This window comes from Anolis carolinensis, chromosome 1 (genome assembly GCF_035594765.1).
Source record: "Anolis carolinensis isolate JA03-04 chromosome 1, rAnoCar3.1.pri, whole genome shotgun sequence".
NCBI classification, from domain to species: Eukaryota; Metazoa; Chordata; class Lepidosauria; order Squamata; family Dactyloidae; genus Anolis; species Anolis carolinensis.
The window spans coordinates 59,791,038-59,816,090 of NC_085841.1; the positions used below are offsets into that span (position 1 = coordinate 59,791,038).

Here is a 25,053-nt window from a genome sequence, read left to right on the forward strand (position 1 = left end):
CCTACTGCACTCATTCCTTGAGATGGCAAATCTGGCCACAGTAATACATACATTGATGACATCCCATCTGTGCCACTGCAATGCACCCTACATGACCTACCTATAGAAACTGTTTTGAAACTTCATCATGTTCAGAATGCTGCAACCACAATGCTAACCAGGAACAATTGTAACTCCTTTGTTAAGACAGCTTCACTGGTTACCAGTTCATTTCCAGTATAATTCAAAGTGCTGGCCATGACCTATACAGCTCAGATAGAGACTGTGAAAAATCAAATCTTCCCATATGAATCTGCCAGAGTTCTAAAAATCTACAGAGGAAGACTTTCTCTTCGTCTCTTTATCGCCACAGTATCTCTTAGTGAAAGGCCTTATCAGTGGTTGCTCCCACCCTCTGTAATTCCTCTGAGCGGGAGGCTAAGCTGGCCCCCTCCTTGCATTCCTCTTGCCAGCAGGCAAAGAGTTTTCTTGTTTAAGTAAGCTTTAATGTGTAAACACAGAGGATCGTTCTATTGGAATACTTCATTTATCTTTTCAAACTTGTAGTTTTTTTAAAAAAATGTTTTTCTACTGTTTAATGTGGTGATTATATAAGTTTATAAATTTTATCGTGAACTGTTTATTAATTGCCTTTGGACATCACTTCAGATTCCACTCTGAAAAAGGCAACATACTAATTTAATAAATTTGTAATAATAAATAAGTAGCCATTTTAAAGTCACTACTGGAATAGAAACAACATTTATCCCAAGGAAATATGAAAGCAGCCTGAGTCTACAACCTGAGGGACTTGCAAGGAAGGGCCTTTCAACAAAATCTAAATTATATCCAAACAAAAACATTTAAATTAGAATAGAGAGAATCTTAACCCACAAAAATGCCATCATTTTTGTGCTTGGAAAGGGCTTATGTTTGCTTTCCTTTAAACTATAAAGTAGTTTCTGATCAAACAGTAGTCTCTTAGATATGTATAAAATGTTAAACATGTTGGTTGAGTAATACTTGATTGTTGATTGAAACATTAACAACCACATTGATGAAAAGTAGAAGCAGATCATTAAAAGACTACCTTAAAAGAAAACACTTATTGCTAGTAAACAAAGGCTTTTTATAAAAAGGCACCAATGAATGGTATATTTAAACTGGTTCTGATGTCCTCCTCCTTTTTAATTACTATCTACAGTACATCTGTGATTGAAACATTTAAAGTGTGCATGGAATAATCTTTCAAGAACACAGTTGTTTCTACTGGCAGTTTCAATGCTAACAAAAATGGGTCTAAAACTGTGGCGTAAGTCATCCTTGGGGCACAGGAAGAAAAAGAAGCCAGAAACAAATAGTGCTCATTTTTGCCACTGTGATAATTCCTTCATTAGTCTCCTGCTGAAGACTGCACTAATAGATTTGCAATTGTACACAGTAGACTGGTAAGAACACAGCTATACATCAAATCTTTGAATATTCAATTGCAGAATAGATAATCTATATAAACTTGGGGAATTCTGAAAAATACAATACGTTTTGAAGCACCCCCTCATTTTGAAACATTCTTTGAATGTATCAATTTGGGACACATTGATTTGTGACTCCATCTACTCCCTCCATGGTGAGGGAGGCCTTTGACACCATCACAGGCCTTTGACACCATCAACTCTCAAGGAAATATTAGACCAAACAATCAAGTAAAGCAGTTTAATTTGTCCACTTAACAATATATATATAAGCTACCCACCTCTTCTATTTTTCCAAAAACAAGAAACTCCTAGCTGCAGGACAGGTTAGTAATCAAGAAACAGCACCGAAGAGCAGTTGACAAGGACCAGCAAAAAAGGTAGAGGAGTGTATCAAGCAGTCCCCAATGCCCTCTCACAATCCCACACAATTTTTCATTTCATGGAGGAAATATAATTCCATTTTAAGAAATTGATAAACAGCCTTATTAACTAGCATATATAATATATGATTATGAGATATCCACATTTTAGGGGGTATCAGAATAATAGAACATGGATGGGTAAGCTATGTAAGACCAAGACCAGAAAAGAATGTGTGTAAGGTAGATGCGATATTAGTATATATGATTATAAGTTGTTTTTTTAGACTGCCTAGTCCAAAAATCACTATATCTCTGCAACCACAAGCTGTCTTATCAATGAAATCCTTACTACTTAGAAGGGTGGCTTAAAGAGTTTCAAAGGATTACTGCTATATGCCTCTCCCAGTGCACAAACAGCTCCTAGCCTCAGTCATTCTCAGGATGGCAATGTCAGCTATTGTAAATGGAATTTATTAGGCTAACTAAACAAATCTGCACACAGCTAAACCTTTTCCAACAACATCAGCAGAGTGGTTATCAAAAATTGATAACTTGATAACTGATTAAACCATTCATAACTTTTTGTATAATTGTAGCTTGTTGCCATTGTGAAACCTTGTATTTAACCCTCAATTCAGCAAGCATAGAGGAAAATTATCTTCTAATAGACTAGCAAAGAACCCAACAATAATAATGATCAAAATAGACTACATTTTAATTAAAACATCAAAAAAACCTACACTCAGTTCAGTTTCAGCTACTTCGTAAGTTCTCAAATATGTGCATAAATAGAGGTGGAAATAATATGTGAAAATGTGAAAAATAATGAAAAATCATGAAAAAAACATTTCATGAGTGTTGAAAAACTGTGACAAGAACCCTGGATTGATGAGAATATTCACAGTTATGAACTTATTCTACAGAACGCTTATTCATTAATGTATATTTTCCGATAATATCCATATTCAGTTACTTTGAAACATTCTTTCACACATGAAAATGACATTTGCTGTTCTGCATCCTCCTTTGCATAAACAGCAACTTCAAAGTTAAAAGCAAATTAAAACTTTCAAATACTTGGATATTCTTTAAACAAATATGATTTCCTGGATCATGCATATGAATTTGTAAAGCATATACCTTTCAAAGTCCCTGGAAAAATGTTTTTGGCACCAGAATGGTGTCATTTTTATATATGAATGAAAATGAAAATAAAAGTTATGAAAGCCATGAAAATAACTCAGATCAAAAAATACCACTGACATTGCCACAGGGCCTTCCAGCACCATGGACAGAGACGCTGTAGATTTATACTACAGATTTATGTCTGGCTTCTGAGTTTTGTTTTGTTTTTTTAACTTTCTAAATTTATACAGTATTTTTCCTGGTTTCTGGTTTGTTTGTTTTTTATTTTCTAAATAAACACCCTGTAATTTCTTTTAGCCTAATGTCTAACCTCTGGCTTATCCAGAATTCGAACAATCATTTACGAACAAATCATTAATTGTGCTAATGTTAATTTGTAGGTTAACAACTGTTCACCATTTTAGTTTTTTAAATTTATTGTAGCAAGTGAGAATCAAACCTATTGGGAAAACAGGCATGACATTTAACAAGGCTTAGCTGGTAAATCACTGCGCTTCTTCATAGAATGGCAATGCGGGAGTAAGAGGCAAATCGTGTAGGTCAAGTCCTGGTTCAGAAGTCACAGTGTCAAGTTAAGACCCAGTGAAAACACAAGGTGAGAGAGAAAGAAAGAGAAGAAAATGTGTGGGACTGCACTGCTGCCAATCATTTTTTGAAGTAACATGAATGGCATAATTATTTTTAAACCCCACTAATATTAATATAAACAGATTCAGATTGTGAGCTCATTAACATTCAAGGAAACCAATTAGATTTTTTTCACTGACATCTCAAGTTCTGGGCTTATGAAAATATGTTATCTGGAATGAGTTAAGGTGTTCACTGAACTGCAGTCACAGAAAACAATAATTACAGCATTTATATGTCAGTGGGAACGTTTAAAATGCAAATTTCGTTGTTAGAGGCTATATGATACAGCTGTTCACTTAAAACTCCAGGTTCCTTCATAGTTCCAAATCTAATTTACTGTTTTGGACATTGGTACTGTAAATATTATACTATGTGGACTAAGGTATATGATGTTGGGAAATAATAAGAACCTGCATAAAGAAGATTGTTTATACAGATATGAGACATTTATTATTAAAAGGGTCTCTTCCATTAAGTATAGTCATTAATTCTATTTGTTTCTCCAAGATACCCATTCTTGCAAGAAGGACTTCTACAAGAAATGCTACTTTAGAACATGTTGGAGTCTCCTTCGCTAGAGGTTTTTGAACAGAGACTGGATGACCATCTGTGAGGGGCGCTTTGCTTGTGCTTTTCCTGCATGGCAAAACAGGGTTGCACTGGATGGCCTTTGTGGTCTCTTCCAAGTTTATGATTCTCTGAACAAGTGGGTTCCAGTTATCAAAATTGTCAAAATAAGACAACACTTTGTTTAGAGATGAACTACTTGGTTATGTTAGTGCTGTGAATATGCACTAAGAACCTCTTTTCCAAAAAGATGTATTCTGTTGCATAAACATTCTCAATCCATTTACAGAAACAAGCTGGGTATATATCAATAGTTAGTTTCTCTGTGTCGTGCCCTTTTCCACTCAGAGAGAGAAAGCAGAAGGGTGAGGGTAAAACATGAATAAATTATGTCACTTTGTCTCCTTGCATCTTTCCACTTAACAAACTATCTCCTCTATGCTACCAACATAGAATATGCTAAAGCAAAATCAAAAAGTTTATTATGCAAATAACACAATAACCTCTTCACACACACACATGCCAGCAGCAACAAATTTCCCCTACCAAATCCTGGGGAATTACAAATTCCAGCAGGTAGCATAAATGGATTACCATAAAGTATTATGTATTCAGCACCAATGGTTCAACAATAAAGAGCTGCGTCAAAGAACAGGGATGCATAAAGTACTAGATGCTGTGGTAATGCTGAACTTTGAAACTGAAGTGTTCCTGCAGAAGTGATTCTTAGACATAGTCCTGTAGTTGCTAGCAAAGTTTCACTTTAACCACGGTCTTGAAGGAATAGAAAATGCTCCAGTTCTTAGTAGCTTGTTTTTTTACAAGAATTTCCTTCACTACTTCTGGATTCACAGTCTCTTTATTCTTCCTGCCACTGCTTATGGCAGCATACTTAAATTGGCATAGTGAGCCTGCTGCTTCCTGACTACTGTGTCAATTTCATTCTTGAGTATTGAATACAACTCTACTGAGACATAGAACTGGTATGTGAGAAAGTTACTCCAGCAGGTAATCATATCTGAAGAAAACACTTGTTAACATGAGTGAACCTTACAATAATAATGTCCATGTAGTGGTGCTACTGTGACTCACCAGTTCAGGTGTTTTTCTTTTTGTTGCATTTTGTTTTCATTTGATTTTACTGTTTTCATTTTTCCTATCCATCTATACTCAAATACAAGAATGCCTGCCAAATGATTTACTTGTTGAAATGCCCGCAAATTCTAATCCATTAAAGTTTATGTATTATCTTTTAAAGCGTCACAAACCTTTTCATGACTTGGGGTTTCAATGGGATGGCCAAGAAACAAATAAACAGTGGTAAAGAATATAGTCAAGGTAAGGTATAGTAAAGGTAGACCTAATATAAAGAGATTAAGTCTAGTCGTGTCTGACTCTGAAGGTTGGTGCTCATCTCCATTTCTAAGCTGAAGAGCCAGCGTTGTCCGTAGATATATCCAAGGTCATGTGGCTAGCATGACTGCATGGAGGGCCATTAAATAATATGGTTGCCTTTATTATCCTTCTTGGGAAGAAGAGGTAATATAAACTGATGGATAAAATTAAAAATGAAAAATAAATTTAAAATGTAGTCTTTATCTAGTTCTATCCTAGAGATTGGGGAATCTCACTTACCACAACACAGTTTTTCTGGCTAGGTTAAACTCTTCAACTCCACAGAGGAGGGAACACAGTGAATTGTCCTTTAGGGAACAGGATTGCATAAATGAGCATACTGCAAGGGTTGGAAACTGTTGTTATCCAAGCGTATTTTATCTGAATTCTCATTAGCCCAACCCTGTAGAGCAGGCATAGGCAAACAAAGGCCCAGGGCCCAGATGTAGCCCCCTGGGCTCTTACCTCAGGCCCTCCTCATTTTCCCTGTCCTTTCAGCATAAAGACATGGCCCATCACATCCTTATGCAGAAAGGATGGGGAAGGCACACAGCAACCGAGAGCCCTCTGAAGTGCTCTCAGCTACCACATGTCTTGCCCTCCTCCTGGCATAAGGATGGGATGAGCAAGGAAGGCACACAGCAGCTGAGAGCCCTCCAAGCACTCTCAGCCATCATCTGTCACACCCTCCTTCCCACATGCCAAGAGGACAGCCCAAAAATCAGGGGAGGATTGGGGCAGTCACTGTATGTCTCGTTTTCCTCCTGAAATAAGGATGGAGTGAGTAGCCCCATCCTTATGCCAGGGGGACAACCCAGCCCAGGCCCTGCCCCACCCTCCTGGCTCCACCCTCTCACAGGCTCTCTCCCTCCTGGGCTTGTAGCACCCAGTGCATGCCCAGCCGCCCCCCCTTCCTGGCCCAGCCCTCTGGTCGGGCCCACAATGCGACCCCAAAGCAAAAAAGTTTGCCCATTCCTGCTGTAGAGCCAGTGGGAGATTATGGCAGTTGCTGTTCCATAATGGCCCTACTGCCCCTCTTGGGATGTACAAAGAGAGTCCTCCTATTTTCTTTGATGTATGGGAGGAGAAGGAGGGAAAAAAATCAAGTACTTATGCTATACGCTACCTGTATATGTATCTCAGCTTAAGTATTATACCCATCATTATACAGGATCAAACCTTTTGCTTTTAGCATTTTGCATGTTAGTTTTGCTATTCCAGTAATTTTGCTCAAATATCCATCACTGTTTCTAAGAATGCGTAGGAAAGACAACCTTTAATTTTTTTTCCATTCCTATTCTTAGTCACTAGATGAAATCTTTGCAATGTCTACAGAATACATAAAATAAATGTAAACAATTCATTTTTGTGGCATATCATAACACCTTAGATTTATTCAACAGGTCTCCCTACTACCATCAATAGAAAACTCAGAATCATTTGGACAGCATAGGAAGAGCCAAGACCATACAGCTGACTGTATAGCAACCGCACAAGAAGTTGATTTAAAATCCAATTTGACTGTTTATGTGACTAGAAATCTGGCAGCAGAATACCCAGTTCATGGAATGTATCTTCATGATACTGACTTCCTGATCTTACAGTGGTCTTGAAGTCACTCTCTCTACCCATGGAAATGCTTAAGAGTAAAATAAAATGATTTTGATAAGGCATTCAATAACCTTTAAGAAAGATAAACATGAATGTTGAAGTCTGCCAAACTAGACCCCACAATTTGTCCTAATCATTTGGAAAGGGTGAAAATCCACAGAGCATAGGAACCAGATATGTGAAAATGCAAAGTTGAAATACAGGAAACAAAGAAGAAAAACCTACATCATTGCCAAAACTGAAATTGAAATTGAATTGTAGTTGCTAGCCATTCCAGAAAAGTATGTCAAGTAGACTCTTCAATAGTTTCAGGAGCTATGCCACAACGGGTGTAGTTAACCCTACTAAATTCACATGGGACTCCCTCTCCCAAAATACAACTTCATTTTCTTCTTCCTACCTACATTTCAAGAGAGCTTCAATTTAGGAAAAAACATTTGAAGCCCTCCTTCTGAAAGAATTAAAAATACTACTGTAATTGCTGCAGTAGGAGACACCCCATCTGCCTAGCAACTGTCTCCCTAGCTAAAGTTATAAAATTTGAACATCTCTTACTAAAAACCAATATGTAATTGAATGTAATTGAATTTACTTCTAAGTTAAGTTAATATATGTAAGGTTATGTTAATCGATTTCAAAAACTGTTTGAATATTGTTGTTACAGATCTCTTCTGTGACTTCTCTCATGAAATGTGTTTCCTTGTTTCCTAATGAATCCGCTTTTGGTTCGCTTACAAATATATTTACATAAATTAATTTTCTGACCATGATCCTTGCATTTTATAATTGTTTGTTCATGCACTGATTATTTGTAACAAATCCTGATTCAAAAAGCCTCTCTCTTTTTGTAGCCAACAGAGAAGGAGGATGGAAGTTTAAGCAGATGTGGTTGAATACGTCCAGATAAGGAAGTTCAGAAAGCAAAAGATAAATGATAACAATAATACTAATAATATTTATTTGTATTCTGCCCTATCTCCCTGAGGGGTCTCAGGGCAGATTCCAATAAAAAATAGCAAACATTCAATGCCACAATGCCTTAATATCTACATATATCCAACTCATTTTCTTTTCAACTTGAGTCGCTTCAAGGAGAGGAGCCGGGTTAAAAATAAAATGTTATTATTGCTCTCCAGTCAGTGAAATAACGAAGACGACACAACTGTGTGGGTTAACTATGGACAACTTTTATTATATGTTACCAATCAATCTCTGTGTGATCTACCAACCAATTCAGGGCATGAACTTGAACTTGGTGTGTAATAAAATGAGGCAGTGGCCATCAGAGACCAACTCATCCTCAAACAATAGCAAGACACCACGGTCCTTGGCTGCAACCCAAATGATGTTTCCAAGGTGACCCTTAAGGGAAACAGGTGGATAATTAATTGCCAACTCCATAGAATATTGAGTCCATAACTCTCCCCGCTCCAGGCCACTCCTGTTCACCCTCACTTCGATTCGTTTAATAACAGTTGAGGGTTCTCAATCATATAACTGGTTGAAGATATAAAGATGCACTACTTTTCAAGTGAAAAAGTCATACAGTGCCTACGCATAACAAAAAACTCTTTTTAAAAGCATCAGTGTTACATAGCAAAATGAAACTAGACAGAAAAATACAAACAAAAGCTTCCTGTTTAAATATATTCCGTCACTTAAAATGCCACATGGCTCTTCAGTGAATAATTATGCTGAATTGTATTTAAACATCATACTCATGACTTACAACTTTATTCACACCCATAGATATGTGTCACAATGAAACCATTCATATTTTAAAATATATGACATATAATTCAAATAACATTTATAAGCTGTACTGTGAAGCAAATATATATTTATTCCTTAAAAAACATTTGAATCCATTTCATTATGCTACATTTCAAGCTTTGCAGCACCCATGAATTTTAACTGTAAGATTTGTACATCATTCGGTGAACAATTCAGTATTGTCAACCCATTATTCCTGTTTGGTGCAATGGTTACTGTTAATAAGTTTGAATAGATATTCAGAAAACTAACTGAAAAAAAACTCATTTTTCTGGCAGCTATTGTAGGAAAAAGGGAAGAAAAGAAGCAGCAGTATTTCATGACCTCTCCTGATACCAGCTGCCTTAGGCCTTCCAGCTGTCACATCTCCATAGTCATTTTAGCAAGCTACATACGCTGTCTTCACACAACTGGTCACTGTAAAAACTACTGTAAACTGTCTTTTTATTTGACCTTCCAATTTCTTCTTCCATGTCATGTCATAAATTTACAGTGTAAGCTTGGATGAATGGGTTATCATACAACGTAGCTTTGTTTGCTCATTTCCCCATGAAAACAAGAAAATGGTTAATAGCTTAAAAAAATAGTGATTACACTGGCCAACACACATTTTGGTGCCTCAAATGTTAGCCCTGTTTTGGGGTATATTTTACCTGCCGATTCCAAAAATTGCACCAGTTTTTGAGATACAGAATATATGCCATATGACATATGCCAGCCTTCATCTGCTTGCCCATAGAAAATCATGATAGTCATATCTAAGAAGCTAGGTGAGTTCTATCCAATGCAATTTTCTAAATCAGCACCCAAATAACCCTAGGAACAGGCACTAGGAATTATTTTGTTGGACTAGGTTCTTTTGAGACCATTAAAACTATTGCCTTCAAACACAATGTGCTTTATATCTCATATAACAAATGATGACAAGAAACTAGGTAGAATGAATTCCCAATTCTTTCTATTTCCTTTCTGGAAATACATCTCAAGGACAAAATTTGTACTTCTATGCACTTTAGTAAATTGTTGAGAGACCTGGTGATTGCATAATGTGCCATGCAAGGCTACTTAGTGATCGTTCAATTTCAGTTTTCCTCTCTGGGAGCACCTCAGCTCACTACTAAAATCTATCCTCTAGATTTGTTACACCTACACTGTAGAATTACTACAGTTTGACATCACTTTAGCTGTCATGATTCTATAGCATTTAGAATCATGGAAGATACAGTTTGGCGAGGGAACAGCGCTCTTTAGAAGAGAAGGCTAGAGACCTTGTAAAGCTTCAGTTCCTATGATTCCCTAGCATTCAGATACAACAGATGAAGTGATGTCAAACTGCATAAATTCTGCAGGGTCTTCCCTTGAATAGTGAAGACCGCCCTAATGCTATTCAAGAAGGCCAAGAATTCTTCATGAAAGATGTTTCCTAATTTGTTCCATATGCCTAAATGTTATGCCTCCAGGACATACAAATAACCCAGTGGTTCTCAACCTGTGGGTCCCTAGGTGTTTTGGCCTACAACTCCCAGAAATCCCAGCCAGTTTACCAGCTGTTAAGATTTCTGGGACTTGAAGGCAAAAACATCTGGGGACCCACAGGTTGAGAACCTCTGAAACAACCCAACAAGCAAGTGAGAATAGAACTCTGTAAAACAGTGTTCCTGCCTTCAGATTAGAAATGCAGACACACCAGTTTGTCACATACAGAAGGGCTAGCTTCTAGCCATCAACCATAACTCCATTTGTGATAACATCATTGTAGCATGGCAACGTGCCTAGTGCAGGGCATGAAAAAAGAGTGTATGCAATCTCCTTCACTAAGATCTGTCAAGCCACAAAATATAGTGACATCACACAAAATACTGCCTGGAGCTCACAAGTCTATGACTGACTAAAATACTTTTTTGTGTTTTCCTCCGTTTCTCATAAAAGAGTGTCAGACATTTAAGATAACACCTTCAAAGCTGGAATTTAGATTGAAAAACTGGGTTATGGTGTCCAGTTCATCTATCTATATATATAAAAGAGTGATGGCATCACGGCAATTCACAAAACAACAAAAGTACAGGCCCCCCAACCTCAAAATTTGACAACACAACCCATCATCCACGCCTCAAGGTTGATACAACAAAAAGAAAAGAAAAATAAAGTCCTAATTAGAGGGAGAGCAATAATTTTTTTTATCCAATTGCTGCCAGTTTAGAGGGCTAATCTCTGCCCACTTGGTTGCCTAGCAACCAAAGGACAGCCAGGTTTCAGTTAGGGGACAGGCAGATTTAGGCCTCACTGAGTCTTCTTCCACAGATTATCTAATTTGCACTGGATTATATGGCAGTGTAGACTCAAGGCCCTTCCACACAGCTATATAACCCATTTATAATCTTATATTATCTGCTTTGCACTGGATTATCTTGACTCCGCACTACCATATAATCCACTTCAGTGTGCATTTTATACAGCTGTGAAGAAGGGGCCTCATATAATCCAGTTCTGAGCAGATAATATAAGATTAGAAATATACAGTAGAGTCTCACTTATCCAACGTAAACAGGCCGGCAGGATAAGTGAATATGTTGGATAATAAGAAGGGATTCAGGAAAAGCCAATTAAACATCAAATTAGGTAATCGTTATACAAATTAAGCACCAAAACATCATATTATACAACAAATTTGACAGAAAAAGTAGTTCCATGCGCAGTAATGCTATGTAGTATTTACAGTAGAGTCTCACTTATCCAACACTCGCTTATCCAACGTTCTGGATTATCCAACGCATTTTTGTAGTCAATGCTTTCAATATATCGTGATATTTTGGTGCTAAATTCATAAATACAGTAATTACTATATAGCATTACTGTGTACTGAACTACTTTTTCTGACAAATTTGTTGTCTAACATGATGTTTTGGTGCTTAATTTGTAAAATCATAACTTAATTTGATGTTTAATAGGGTTATCCTTAATTCCTCATTATCCAACATATTCGCTTATCCAACGTTCTGCCGGCCCGTTTATGTTGGATAAGTGAGACTCTACTGTACTGTATTTACAAATTTACCACTAAAATATCACAATGAATTTAAAACACTGACTACAAAAGCATTGATTATGAAAAGGCAGACTGCGTTGGATAATCCAGAACATTGTATAAGCGAATGCTGGATAAGTGAGATTCTTCTTTAATATGAAATAATTACTGGGATAGAATAATGCAGAACAATATAATCTCTAAAACCAGGACAGTAAATAAACAGGGGAATTCCACACAGGAAACAATCAGGGCCAGCTAACACCTCCCAAAAAAGGATTCCCATCATCAAAGTCTGGCAAATCCTGTTTTCTCAGGGCCACAGACAGTAGAAACACATAAAATATCACAAACAACACCACTCTGAAAACAAGGGAATTCCAGACAGGAAACAATCAGGGCCAGCTAACACCTCCCAACAAAAAATTCACTCAGGGAGGAAACAGCCAGGCTTTAAAGCTGCAAGGCCATTACATCCTAATCATTTTTCCTAATTGCAGCATTCATACTTGCCTCCAACAAACAAAAAAAACCAATCAGAAATATTGTATATTCACAACCTTTAGGAAATAATATCCCCTGATGGCGCAGCGTGTTAAAGCGCTGAGCTGCTGAACTTCTGGACTGAAAGGCCACAGGTTTGAATTGGGGGAGCGGAGAGAGCCCCCACTGTTAGCTCCAGCTTCTGCCAACCCAGAAGTTTGAAAACATGCAAATGTGAGTGCATCCATAGGTACTGCTCGGGCGGGAAGGTAACGCCGCTCCATGTAGTCATCCCACATGACCTTGGAGGAGTCTACGGACAACGCCGGCTCTTCGGCTTAGAAATGGAGATGAGCACCAACCTCCAGAGTAAGACACGACTGGACTTAATGTCTGGGGAAAACCTTTACCCTTGACCTTTACTATCACCAATTCCTCAATACTTTATTTCCTATACCACCATACTTCGCCACAGCAACGCGTGGCCGGGCACAGCTAGTATTTTATATTTCAGTTCATATTTTACTACACAGAACTGCTGTTACTTTGTTGACTGATAGCTTGTACTGTCCCCACTTCCTAAAATAGCCTCCTAAAGATAAAGGCATCCCACTGGATCCATGTTATCTTCCAACTAGGCTGGGAATGACTGCCAGTTAAAATCCCATCCCCATCTGACCCTTGACTTAAAGCTGTAGCATGCAAAAGCACTTTTTTCATAGGACAGAAAACATTCTATATCTGCCATCTGGACCCCATTTGCTTCACATTATTATGGTCAACAACAGAAAGAAACTATATACAAACAGAAGGTCAGGCTCTTAGAAAAAACATTTAAATCAAAATAGACTAGGATGGACAACATTCAAGAATATCCTACTCTTACTGGTAAAGAATGCATGACACAGCTGTGATGTCTACATGATTGTGGATAGTGGAGAACCTTCCTTTTCCGTATAGGATCATGGTGTCTCCTAATAGCCAAATCTTAATACACAGTAAACTAAATTACACACACATACACACTTTTAAGGTCTAATACTGCCTTCAAATTCTACCACTTTCAGCTACTTACTCGGTGTTACATGTCTTTGCCATTTTGACAACAGGTATTTGTTATTCTGTATTAAGTAAAACATACATAGATTTGCTGAAAAACAGTATCCACTTCTCAGCAACCATTTTGAGCCTCCTCTAGTTCTACGTAAGAATAAATGCAATATAAATGTGTTGTCTGAAACTTGGTTCTTTGACACAAGCCACCATTCCAGACCACATCTGCACTGCCATGTAATGCAGTTTGGTCAGCATTGACTCATATAATACAGTTCAGTGTAGGCTCATATAATGTAGTTCAGCGGAGTTAAACTGCATTACATGAGTCTACACTGACCATATAATGCAATTTCAAACTACATTATATGGTAGTGTAGACGGGACCCCAAAACGCCTTATGACTGAATGAAGCCATCCCCATCTCTGAGGTTATGGAAAACATATTTATTTTCCAGTTCCACTGAAAAAAGAAAACATCCCATTCAGTCTATGGGGTCAAAAAATGGGACAATTCTCTTTACGAGTTTGAACCTGCTTCAAAATCAATTAACTGATGGACATACCTAATAAAATCAATTAACTGATGGACATCCCTCAAATCTTTGAGTTATATTCAGGTACTTAAACCTGATCAAACTTTGAAGAAATAATTGGATTTACTCTCACATATAAAGAATGAAAGTAATAAAATGCACCTCAGGGCATATACAGTAGAGTCTCACTTATCCAAGCCTCACTTATCCAAGCCATTTTTGTTGTCAATGTTTTCAATATATCGTGATATTTTGGTGCTAAATTCGTAAATACAGTAATTACAACGTAACATTACTGTGTATTGAACTACTTTTTCTGTCAAAGTTGTTGTCTAACATGATGTTTTGGTGCTTAATTTGTAAAATCATAACCTAATTTGATGTTTAATAGGCTTTTCCTTAATCTCTCCTTATTATCCAAGTTATTCGCTTATCCAAGCTTCTGCCGGCCCGTTTAGCTTGGATAAGTGAGACTCTACTGTATACATTTTGCTTTTTCCAGGACTGTTTTGCTAGAGAGTCATCAGATAAGCCATACAGATAATCCCTTTGGCTGTGTCACAATAAAGGGCACACTGGATTGGTAGCTTGAGGGTCTTTCTAAAGATTTGTGTAACATTTTGCAGAAAGTTACATTCAGAGAATAAGTACAGTGAGCATGGCTTTGCTTGCAATGTGGTCTGTAGGCAACTTTTGACATATAGGAGAATACTAACAGCTCATAGCAAAGGAAAAGATGTATTGCTAATTATTTTACAACATGCTAATTATAAAGGGTGTTTCAAAACGATGGACCCAATTTCAAAGCAGTATATATCAGAATGGCAACATGCTACAAATACACAAACAGATGCAAGTAGTTCCCAACCTGTGGGTCCCCAGATTTTGTGGTCTACAACTCGCAGAAATCCTAATAGCTGGTAAACTGGCTGAGATTTCTGGGAGTTGTAGACCAAAACCCCTGGGAACTCACAGGTTGAGAACCACTGGTTTAATTAGTTATCAATTTATCAAGTTTTCCCGACCATTTTGTGCTTGAAACAAATCTAAAAAATACCTCTGCAAATGGGGAATATTTCATTAGATCTTATGTTGTAGAACTGTAATTTTGTGAATGGTTGAGGCTAGGGGCTGTTTGTGGGAGAGGCATCTAACAATAATAGTTGGAAACTCTATAGCCCATCCTTTCCAAGGGTAAGAGTTTTGTTCATGGTTGCACAGATATAGCGATGGCAAATAGGGTCCATCTTTTTGAAACACCTTGTACTTTATGAAATGTTAAACAAAACAAACATTGCATGAAACTGCTGGCAACTCATTTTATTCTTACCAATTCAATTAAATTGTTTATTTCAAATAGGTAAAAAAACTAACCTCAAGAGCCTGCATGGTGTAGTGATTTGAGTGTTGGACTACAACTCTGGAGATCTGGGTTTAAATCCCCACTCAGCCACTAAAACCCACTGGATGACTTTGAGCAAGTCACATTCTCCCACAACAACAAACTAATCCTCCAGTCTATTATATAAAACAAATATGAGGATGCTACAAAGGCACTAATACACCACATGAGGTAAAGTTTGTTCACACAATGAGAATTTCCCTTCCCAAATCTACCATCTATCCTCAAGAGCAGGTTCTGGTGGTAGGTGAAGTCCTGTAGCATATTTCCCAATATTTCTACTGACCAGAAACAATATAGTGGCACAAATACACCAATCCAGAAGTAATGAAACTTAAGTTAGAAGAAACACATGAAATATTCAATCATGTTTTAAATTTAAAATACTGTGGGGAATTCAAAGAAAAGAAAGCTTCCTTAAATCTTGGTCAAAAATATATATGTATTTTTAAAAACTAAGCAAAAAGGGAAGAGTAGAAATGTGAAACAGTAATAAAGAAAAATTCATCTTTGGACTAAGATATTATTTATGGATACAGTGCCCATTTTTCCCCAAATAGGAATTGCCACAGTCATTTCAATGTGTTTTACAATACACTATATCTTTCTATAAAAATTAACACTTTAATCACAGTTACCTGAACTAGAAATACTTCAAAAGTTCAATTAGTGCCTTTTAAAAATGATAGCATTTATTCATACATAAATAAAATTTGGATTAGGCCCAAGGAAAATGCCAGAATGTGTGTTGAGTGATAAAGATAAATAAATCTGTGTATGAAGTTACATTTTATTTTTTATTTTTGACAGAACATTGTGTTTGCATTAGCTTTCATTAGTTTAGCTTATTTTAGTTTTCAGTGTTGCAAATGTATGGCTTACTAGTGTCCTTCTCAAATGGGATTGAACATTTTCCATTTCTGAATCTTTTGTTTTTCTAAAAATGCGTTATTTCACAGCATTTACTAGCAAAAATAATGAATTGCTTCAAGCAATAGTTAAATTAGCCAGTTTCAAAACAGTAATGTATTTTTCTCAATTGAGATTTCCACTTTTAAGGGGCTTGGGATATGCACTCATACAGTCAGCCCTCCATAGCCACATATTCTACATCCATGAAATAAAACGTTTAATCTCCCAATTTTAATCAGTCATTTTCTTTCTTGAATGTTTGGTTTAGTTGAGTTAAATAGATTTATTTATTTACCCTATTTATACCCCGCCTTCCTCTATCCCAAAGGGGACTCAAGGCGAATTTCCCCTTCAAACATTTCAACTCAAATACTTTGGCTATTTTAAAAGATCTTTCCCCTTTTATAGAACATTAATCAACAACTGAACTACTGACTAAACAGACATCCTAAATCATTTTAGGTCTTAATATTTAGACCAGTAGAAAAAGTATCTGGTGCTCTTCATAAAAGTGTTATAGAAAACTCAAAGAATTCTTTTGGATTCAACCATGAGCCAACAGTGCATTTGCATAGTTGGTAGCTAGAAATTTAAGATCTGGCTATTACAATACACAACTAATATACTATGTGTATTGAATGGCCTGGATGGCCCATGAGGTCTCTTCCAACTCTATGATTCTATGTGAGACTGCCTTCAAAGATTATTGGAAACTTCAGCTGGTCCAAAGAACTAAAACTAGATTACTGAACTGGAGCAAGCTCTGCTGACTACCAGTCTGTTTCCAGGAACCATTCAAAGTTCTTGTTAGGATCCATAAAGCCCTGTGCAGCTTAAGTCTAGGTTATCCGAAGAACACATTCTTGCATATGAGGGCCCTTCCACACAACCATATAACCCAGAATATCAAGGCAGATAATCCACATCTGCTTTAAACTGCATTATCTGAGTCCACACTGCCATATGGTCCAGTTCAATGTGGATTTTATACAGCTCTGTGGAAGGGGCCTGAACCTGCCCATTAAATGTTTAGGGGAGGACTTTTTTCTATTCGACTCCCCTCACAGACACACCTGATAGTACCATAGGAAATGTTTTCTCAGTGCATGATCCCAGGCTTTGTGAACTTTTATCTAAATCTGTTTTAACTTTAACTTCCTATATAAAATGCCGAGTCATGATCTCATGTCCAAATTGTTTTCCAAAATCCATAGTCCAGTATTCAAGCTGTTAAATTGGACTAACTGAAGCTTCCAGGCCATCTTCAAAGGCAACCCCATGTAGAGAGCATTGCAGTAGTCTATGCGAGATGTAACAAAAGTTGGGGGGAAAGGGTTGCATATAAACAAATTATGATGATGTCTGAGAAATCCACATTACTGATTACTGTGATGATCATCGCAGCTTTGGAGCAGATGGGATATAATGAAAGGATGGTGATGATTACTGGAAATGCATGTCACTGATATGATGATCCCTCATTAGGGCACTGAGCCATAGTTGTGTGGATACAACCGGTGTCTGATCTTGTCGTATCTATTAAAAATGATAAATGCATTTTGAAACCCACAAATGTAAGCAATCATCAAAAAATCAAAGTAATGATGAAAGTATGACAATGTGCAATGAACCACATATCTAGGTGGTTCATATATATTGTTTATATAACTGGGGAAGATTGAGGTGATGTAAAAACAAAATAGAGAGGGGTAGGCAAGCAGAATTAAAACTCAAGAGTTTAGGTGAAAGTTAGTTCCATCCACAGTGACATAAAAAGGATTGTACACAACTGGATTTACAGTAGTTTTTATTCCTTGTAGTACATTCAGACCATTTGGGTGTGATGTGAGGAACACTCTGTAGACACCAGTGGAAATACAACCTGCCTATAGGCAAGTTAATTCCTTATGCTTTCAATTCTTACTCAGCAACAGGGAAAGCTATATCAGTCATGTGCATTTTGATGCCAAGACAATGGAGGTGTTGGCATTTATTCATGGCATTAGAAAAGACAAACAATTCTTAAAATACAGTAACAATTCCATTATATCTACCCTGTTTCCTCCAAAATCATGATTTTTCAGCATTTCTGAGGATGCTCAAAATGTAAGCCCTATTTCAAAAATAAGCCCTAGATACAGTTCATTTAAAAAGTCAATTTGGAAAAAAAAGACTGCCCCTGAAAACAAGCCCTAACATCTTTTGGAGCAAAAATTAATGTAAGACCCTGTCTTGTTTTGGGGGAAACAGGGAATGTTGTTCGACTGACACTTCACTGCTAGGTTTCATGAACAACTTGATATTACACATATAATAAACTAAAAGCCTTCATTCAATTTACTTTCAATACTCTTTAAAAAGCAGGACACAACAAAAAAGCTAGGTATTCTTATTACATTTCAAATGAACCTCTTGTTTGTTCCTTTTCAGGCTTGCATTATGGAAATCGGGTGTTTTTGGTTGACTCTTAGACAGTAACCATGATGTCTATTTTACAGATCATAACCACAAACCACAGTGAGACAATTTATTAACAATATAATAAACTGTATATTTAAAAATCTGTTTCATCTTTGCTATCTGGGATAGCAAGGGGAAATAAAACAGAATAAAGAGGTGAATCATGAAAGTCACAGCATAAATCCCTCTATGAGGTTGGATTTCAAACCAGAATCATTTACTGCAACTACTCTGGAGATTACAAAAAGGATGTGTGAAGTAGATGGTGCCTGTTTTGTTTTGTTTTGAAATTACAGTACTATTATACAATAGCACCTACATCATAAACAAATATGTTTATGCCATTGCAGTGCTCACTCCGTGCCATTTTCAAAAATTCTACTTCACCATCATGGTGCACAAAATACTGTTGTGATACCATCAGAAAAATCCATGTGACGCAGAAATGACTGGCAAGAGTAAAGGAAAGGAACCAAGAAAATTGTGTTGCTTTTTTTTTGGGGGGGGGGGGTTGTCTTTTCCCCAGGCTTGTGAGAATCCTACATCAAAATCTCCCCACTGTTTCTAATTTGGCCGCTTCAAGGCTGCTAATACTACCAATGAGACATTCTGAGGGTTTTAAAAAATAATCCCCAGCTGGGATTTCCAGATCTTTACTCCCAGCCCCAAATACATAACCAGAAGAGTGGCTTTACGTAATGTGCTTTTGCTGTTGAGTGCTGTAGCTCAAACATGACTTTATATGTCCAGAGACATTCATTCGCATGCTTGGTACCACTTTTCCCCATCAAGGATTCAGATAACATCACTTCAGGATTTTCACTTATGTTTAACCTGCAGTAAGACTGCCATTGCCTTTCACAATATTTGGGGCAACCAGAACAGTAGGTGACCAGACATCCTCACCTACTTAGACCTTAGGGTATGTTTAAGATGACTGTAATTTCAGCAAGCCTCTCAGAAGCAAACTGATTTAATAAAAGAAAAGTATCTCATTTTATCATGGTTCTGTCCAAATTGAATAATAGCTTTTTCCTAATCAATAAGCCATGTTTCGTAAGTGCAAACAAGCCATTATGGAGCAGGTAACCGCAGCATAAGGTAACCGACATAAGGAGAACCAGAGGCAAGAACATTATCCAAACCAGCATCTCCAATGACTTCAAAATTCTGAAAACCCCTGCAAAATGCCACCCAAACTGGCTGGTGCTCCTTTTTCCAACCAGTTTCACAAGCAGTTCCTGCAAAGCACTGCCCACATTACATTAAAAAATATTATATTGCACACTTTCCAAGATTTGTAAACATCTGTGCGGAATGAAACGTAGAACCAAACACAATCCTGCGTAAAACTCTCTTAGGCTTGTGCTCCTTGTTGAAAAAAAACAACATGGGAACAGCTTAATTATAAAAAGATGGGTTGCTGTGAGTTTCCGGACTGTATGGCCATGCTCCAGAAGAATTATCTCCTGATGTTTTGCCCACATCTATGGCAGACATCCTCAGAGGTTGTGAGGTATACTGGAAGCTAAGCAAGGGAGGTTTATCTATCTGTGGAAGGTCCTGGGTGGAAGAAAGAACTCTTGTCTGTTGGAAGCAAATCTGGAGAACAAGCCCTATGAGGAGCGGTTTAAAGAGCTGGGCATGTTTAGCCTGCAGAAGAGAAGGCTGAGAGGAGACATGATAGCCATGTACAAATATGTGAGGGGAAGTCATAGGGAGGAGGGAGCAAGATTGTTTTCTGCTGCCCTGCCGACTAGGACACGGAACAATGGCTTCAAACTACAGGAAAGGAGATTCCACCTGAACATCAGGAAGAACTTCCTCACTGTGAGAGCTGTTCAGCAGTGGAACTCTCTGCCCCAGAGTGTGGTGGAAGCTCCTTCTTTGGATGATTCTATGATTCTATGATGATTCTATGATTCTATGTGTGATTGTTGCAATTAATCACCTTGCTTGGCATTGAAAAGCCTTGCAACTTCAAGGCCAGACTGCTTCCTGCCTGTGTGGTGGCGGCTCCTTCTTTGGAGGCTTTTAAGCAGATGCTGGATGGCCATCTGTCGGGGGTGCTTTGAATGTGTTTTTCCTGCTTCTTGGCAGGGAGTTGGATTGGATGGCCTGTGAGATCTCTTCCAACTCTACAATTCTATGGCATGAATCCTTTGCTGGGAGGTGTTAGCTGGCCCTGATTGTTTTATGTCTGGAATTCCACTGTTTTAGAGTGTTTTTCTTTATTTACTATCCTGATTTTGGAGGGTTTTTAAAATACAGTAGAGTCTCACTTATCCAAGCTAAACGGGCCAGCAGAAGCTTGGATAAGCGAATATCTTGGATAATAAGGAGGGATTAAGGAAAAGCCTATTAAACATCAAATTAGGTTATGATTTTACAAATTCAGCACCAAAACATCATGTTATACAACAAATTTGACAGCAAAAGTAGTTCAATACGCACTAATGTTATGTTGTAATTACTGTATTTATGACTTTAGCACCAAAATATCATGATATATTGAAAACATTGACTACAAAAATGGCTTGGATTATCCAGAAGCTTGGATAAGTGAGGCTTGGATAAGTGAGACTCTACTGTACTGGTAGCCAGATTTTGTTCATTTTCATGGTTTCACTATGCTAACCAAGGTGATTAATTGCAACATTCACACTTGCTTCCAACAGACAAGAGTTCTTTTTCCCACCCTGGACCTTCCACAGATATATAAACCTCCCTTGCTTAGTTTCCAATATATCTCACAACCTCTGAGGATGTCTGCCATAGATGTGGGCGAAACGTCAGGAGAGAATGTTTCTGGAACACGGCCAAGCAGCCCAGTAAACTCGCAAGAACCCAATGGTTCCAGCCATGAAAGCCAATAAAAAGGTCTTCCTAAGAGCCATGTGTCAGAATAGACAGCAACTACAGGACTGCACTGAAGAAAGCCATCCTTTTAGAGGTTTAAAATCATGTTCAGCGTCTTCAAGACCTCCCTGCAATTGCCCTGAAGTCTGTCTCTCTCTCTCTCCCTCTCTCTCTCCCTGGACTCCAGGAATCGGAATGCACAGGATTGCCTGGCAAGGTAACCTGGTTCAGATTCAGAAGGGAATCTCTCTCCTCCTCCTCCCTCCTCCCAAGAAAACCCCACACGCTTAATTGCTTTTGCCAGGAGAAGGAGAGAGACGGTTGCAGCTTTTTTTTTTCGGCTGAGCAATGCTGCTTGGCGGAATCTATCTGCAGTATACAGAGGGCGGGTGGGGGACCAGTCGCAGGGAGGGAGGGGATCCGGGCTCACTCCGCGTCTAAACCGCATCCCCCGCTCTCCTGCTTGGGCATAGTTAGAAAGGGAAGTTCACAGAGCGGGACGGGGGTCTCCAACAGCATCCCCATCACGAATGGGTCAACAAGGGAGGCCGAGGTGGGGTTTTTGTTTGTGTTTTCTTGAGCAACTGCAAGTCGCTTCTGGCGTGAGAGGGCTGGCCGTCTGCAAAGACGTTCTCTGGATGTTTTGATGTTTTGCCATCCTTGTGGGAGGCTTCTCTCGTGTCCCCGCATGGGGCGGATAAGAGGGGAGCTCATTCCGCGCTCGCCCCGCGGTTGGATTCGAACCCAGGGTCGAGCAACCCAACCTTCAAGTCGTCCAGGGTTGAACCCACTGCACCACCAGGCTTCTAGGGCTGAAGCCTCCCCACGCCGCTCATCAGGGATGCCCATCACGCAGAGCCCGTCTCGCGCCGCGCCTGTCGGGTGGTCCTCGAGGACCCCGGACGTGCCGTGCCGCTCCCAGCCCCCCCCCCAACCCCCTCCACCCCTTGAGACGCCCATCCAGGTGCTTACAGTCCGGAGGAACTGGATCTCGTCCTCGCCTTCGCCCAGCTCAGCCATGGCTCGCTCTGGATCCTCGCGGAGGCTCTTTCCTCTCCCTCTTCCTCCTCTTTCTGGTGGCGGGGAAGGCAAGGGGTTAGGGAAGGCGAGAGAGAGAGAGAGAGAAAGAGCGGGGGCCGAAGCGGAGGAGGAGCGAGATGCTCCCACGCCGGGAAAAGGGAAAGTGAGCCGGCCGCGAGTGTGGAAGGAGAGCGGGGAGGAGATAGAGACGGGGTAGCAAGAAGGAGAGCGAGGAGGACTGCAAGGGGCAGAGGAGCGGCTCCCCCACCCTCCCGCCCCCTCCCCGCTTCTGCAGGTAGGTGAGCTGCGCCCGGCTCCTGCCTCTCCCTCCGCAAAGCCGAGCCGAGGACGACGACGATGCGAGGCGCAGCGCCCCTGCCTGGCCGCGGCTGGTGTGCGCGCCAGAGTTTCGGGGCGCGCGGGCGGGCGAGTGAGCGCGCTCCCGCGGCCTCTCCCTCCCCACGCCCTGCGCCGAGGAGGAGGAGGAGGAGGAAGAACCCACCCCAGGGAAAACCACGCAGGCAGGCAGGCAGAGCGCGTGGGCCGCGTGGAGGGAATGGCGTGGGAACTGAGGGGACCAGGCGTCCACAAACTTTTTAAACAGGGGGCCAGTTCACTGTCCCTCAGACCGTTCATAGTTTAAAAAAAACTATGAACAAAATCCTATACACACTGCACATATCTTATTTTGAAGTAAAAAAAACAAACAAAACGGGAACAAATACAGCCTCAATGTTAATAATAATAATAACAGTAATAATAATAATAACCAGGTGGTCCCGGTTGTGATGGGCACATTGGGTGCCGTGCTAAAAGATCTCAGCCGGCATTTGGAAACAATAGACATTGACAAAATTACGATCTGCCAACTGCAAAAGGCCACCTTACTGGGATCTGCTCGCATCATCCGAAAATACATCACACAGTCCAAGACACTTGGGAAGTGTTCGACTTGTGATTTTGTGATACGAAATCCAGCATGTCTATCTTGTTTGTTGAGTCATAATAAAATAATAAGCACATTGGGTGCCATGCCAAAAGATCTCAGCCAGCATTTGGAAACAATAGACATTGACAAAATTACGATCTGCCAACTGCAAAAGGCCACCTTACTAGGATCTGCTCACATCATCCAAAAATACATCACACAGTCCTAGACACTTGGGAAGTGTTCGACTTGTGATTTTGTGATACGAAATCCAGCATATCTATCTTGTTTGCTGTGTCATAAAAATAATAATTAATAAAGAAGGTTAGAAGAGACCCCTTGGGCCATCTAGTCCAACCACCTCCTGCTTTTGTGCACCAAAACATAATCAAAACACCCCTGACAGATGTGTTGGGAATCACACTGGACTACTCAAGTCTAAATGTAGTCAGATAGATGATAGAGTGAGATTGAGGGAATCCTTTCCCCATTTCCAAAGCATGCCTAGATAGGCTTCACCATTGTTTCCTGCTTCCCTTCCTATTTAGGTCAGCCCACCCTTTGATGTTTCTAGAAATGTGATCTCTCCTAGGGCTTTGACGTAACTTCCCCAATTTGGCCTTTGGAATGTTTATGGCCTTAGAGAAGAAGCGACCCACGAGGCTTGGTCGCCATTTCCAGCTTCCTGCTTTGTTCCAGAGAGGATCCACACAGTTAAATTATTTATTTATTTATTTTATTTCAGACATTTATATCCCATCCTTCTCACACACACACACACACACACACACCGAGGGTGAGGACTCACAATCAGCAATCATTAGATGCTAGAAAACATATTTAAAACAGTTAAAATTAAAAACAATTAAACATTAATTACAAACATCCATTTTAAAAAAGCACAAAAAAAGTCATGAGCCAGGTCTGTCCCTTATCTGTCATAAAATCATTGTTACTATTAATGCTGCACCTGCTGTCAAATGCCTGGTCCCACAGCCAGGTTTTAACTTCTTTTATGAAAGGACAGGAGGGAGGGAGCCAACCTGATTTCATTAGGGAGGGAGTTCCACAGGCAGGGGCCACCACTGAGAAGGCTCTGTCTCTTGTCCCCACCAGTCATGCTTGTGAAGGTGGTGGGGTCGAGAGCAGTGCCTCCCCTGACGATCTTAAACTGCGAGACAGATCATGGCAGGAGATACGTTTGGACAAATAAGCTGGGCCAGAACCATTTAGAGATTAATAGGCTAAAGCCAGCACTTTGAATTGTGCTCAGCAGCAGAGTGGCAGCCAGTGGAGCTGATGTAACAGGGGGTGGTATGCCCCCTGTACCCAGCTCTGGTGAGCAACTGGCTGCTGCCATCATACTCAAACAATGAGGAATCACCTAAATAAGTAACCTATGGATGCGAGAGCTGGACCATAAGGAAGGCTGAGCAA

General features: G+C 39.4%; 1 protein-coding gene across 15 annotated transcripts in view; it reads right to left on the reverse strand.

Annotated features, from left to right (window-relative positions):
• Positions 1 to 23,086, reverse strand: part of ryr2 (ryanodine receptor 2) — a 394,137-nt gene extending 371,051 nt beyond the window's left edge. For 10 of the 15 annotated variants that reach the window (XM_062975225.1, XM_062975213.1, XM_062975194.1 and 7 more), the window contains exon 1: positions 22,641 to 23,027. In XM_062975225.1, the coding sequence (XP_062831295.1) occupies positions 22,641 to 22,688 (48 nt within the window). In that variant the 5' untranslated portion in view covers positions 22,689 to 23,027. Of the gene's footprint in view, positions 1 to 22,640 lie in introns of all 15 variants that reach the window. The other 5 variants (XM_062975204.1, XM_062975188.1, XM_062975184.1 and 2 more) reach the window with 3 other exon arrangements.
• Positions 23,087 to 25,053: the final 1,967 nt, after the last annotated feature.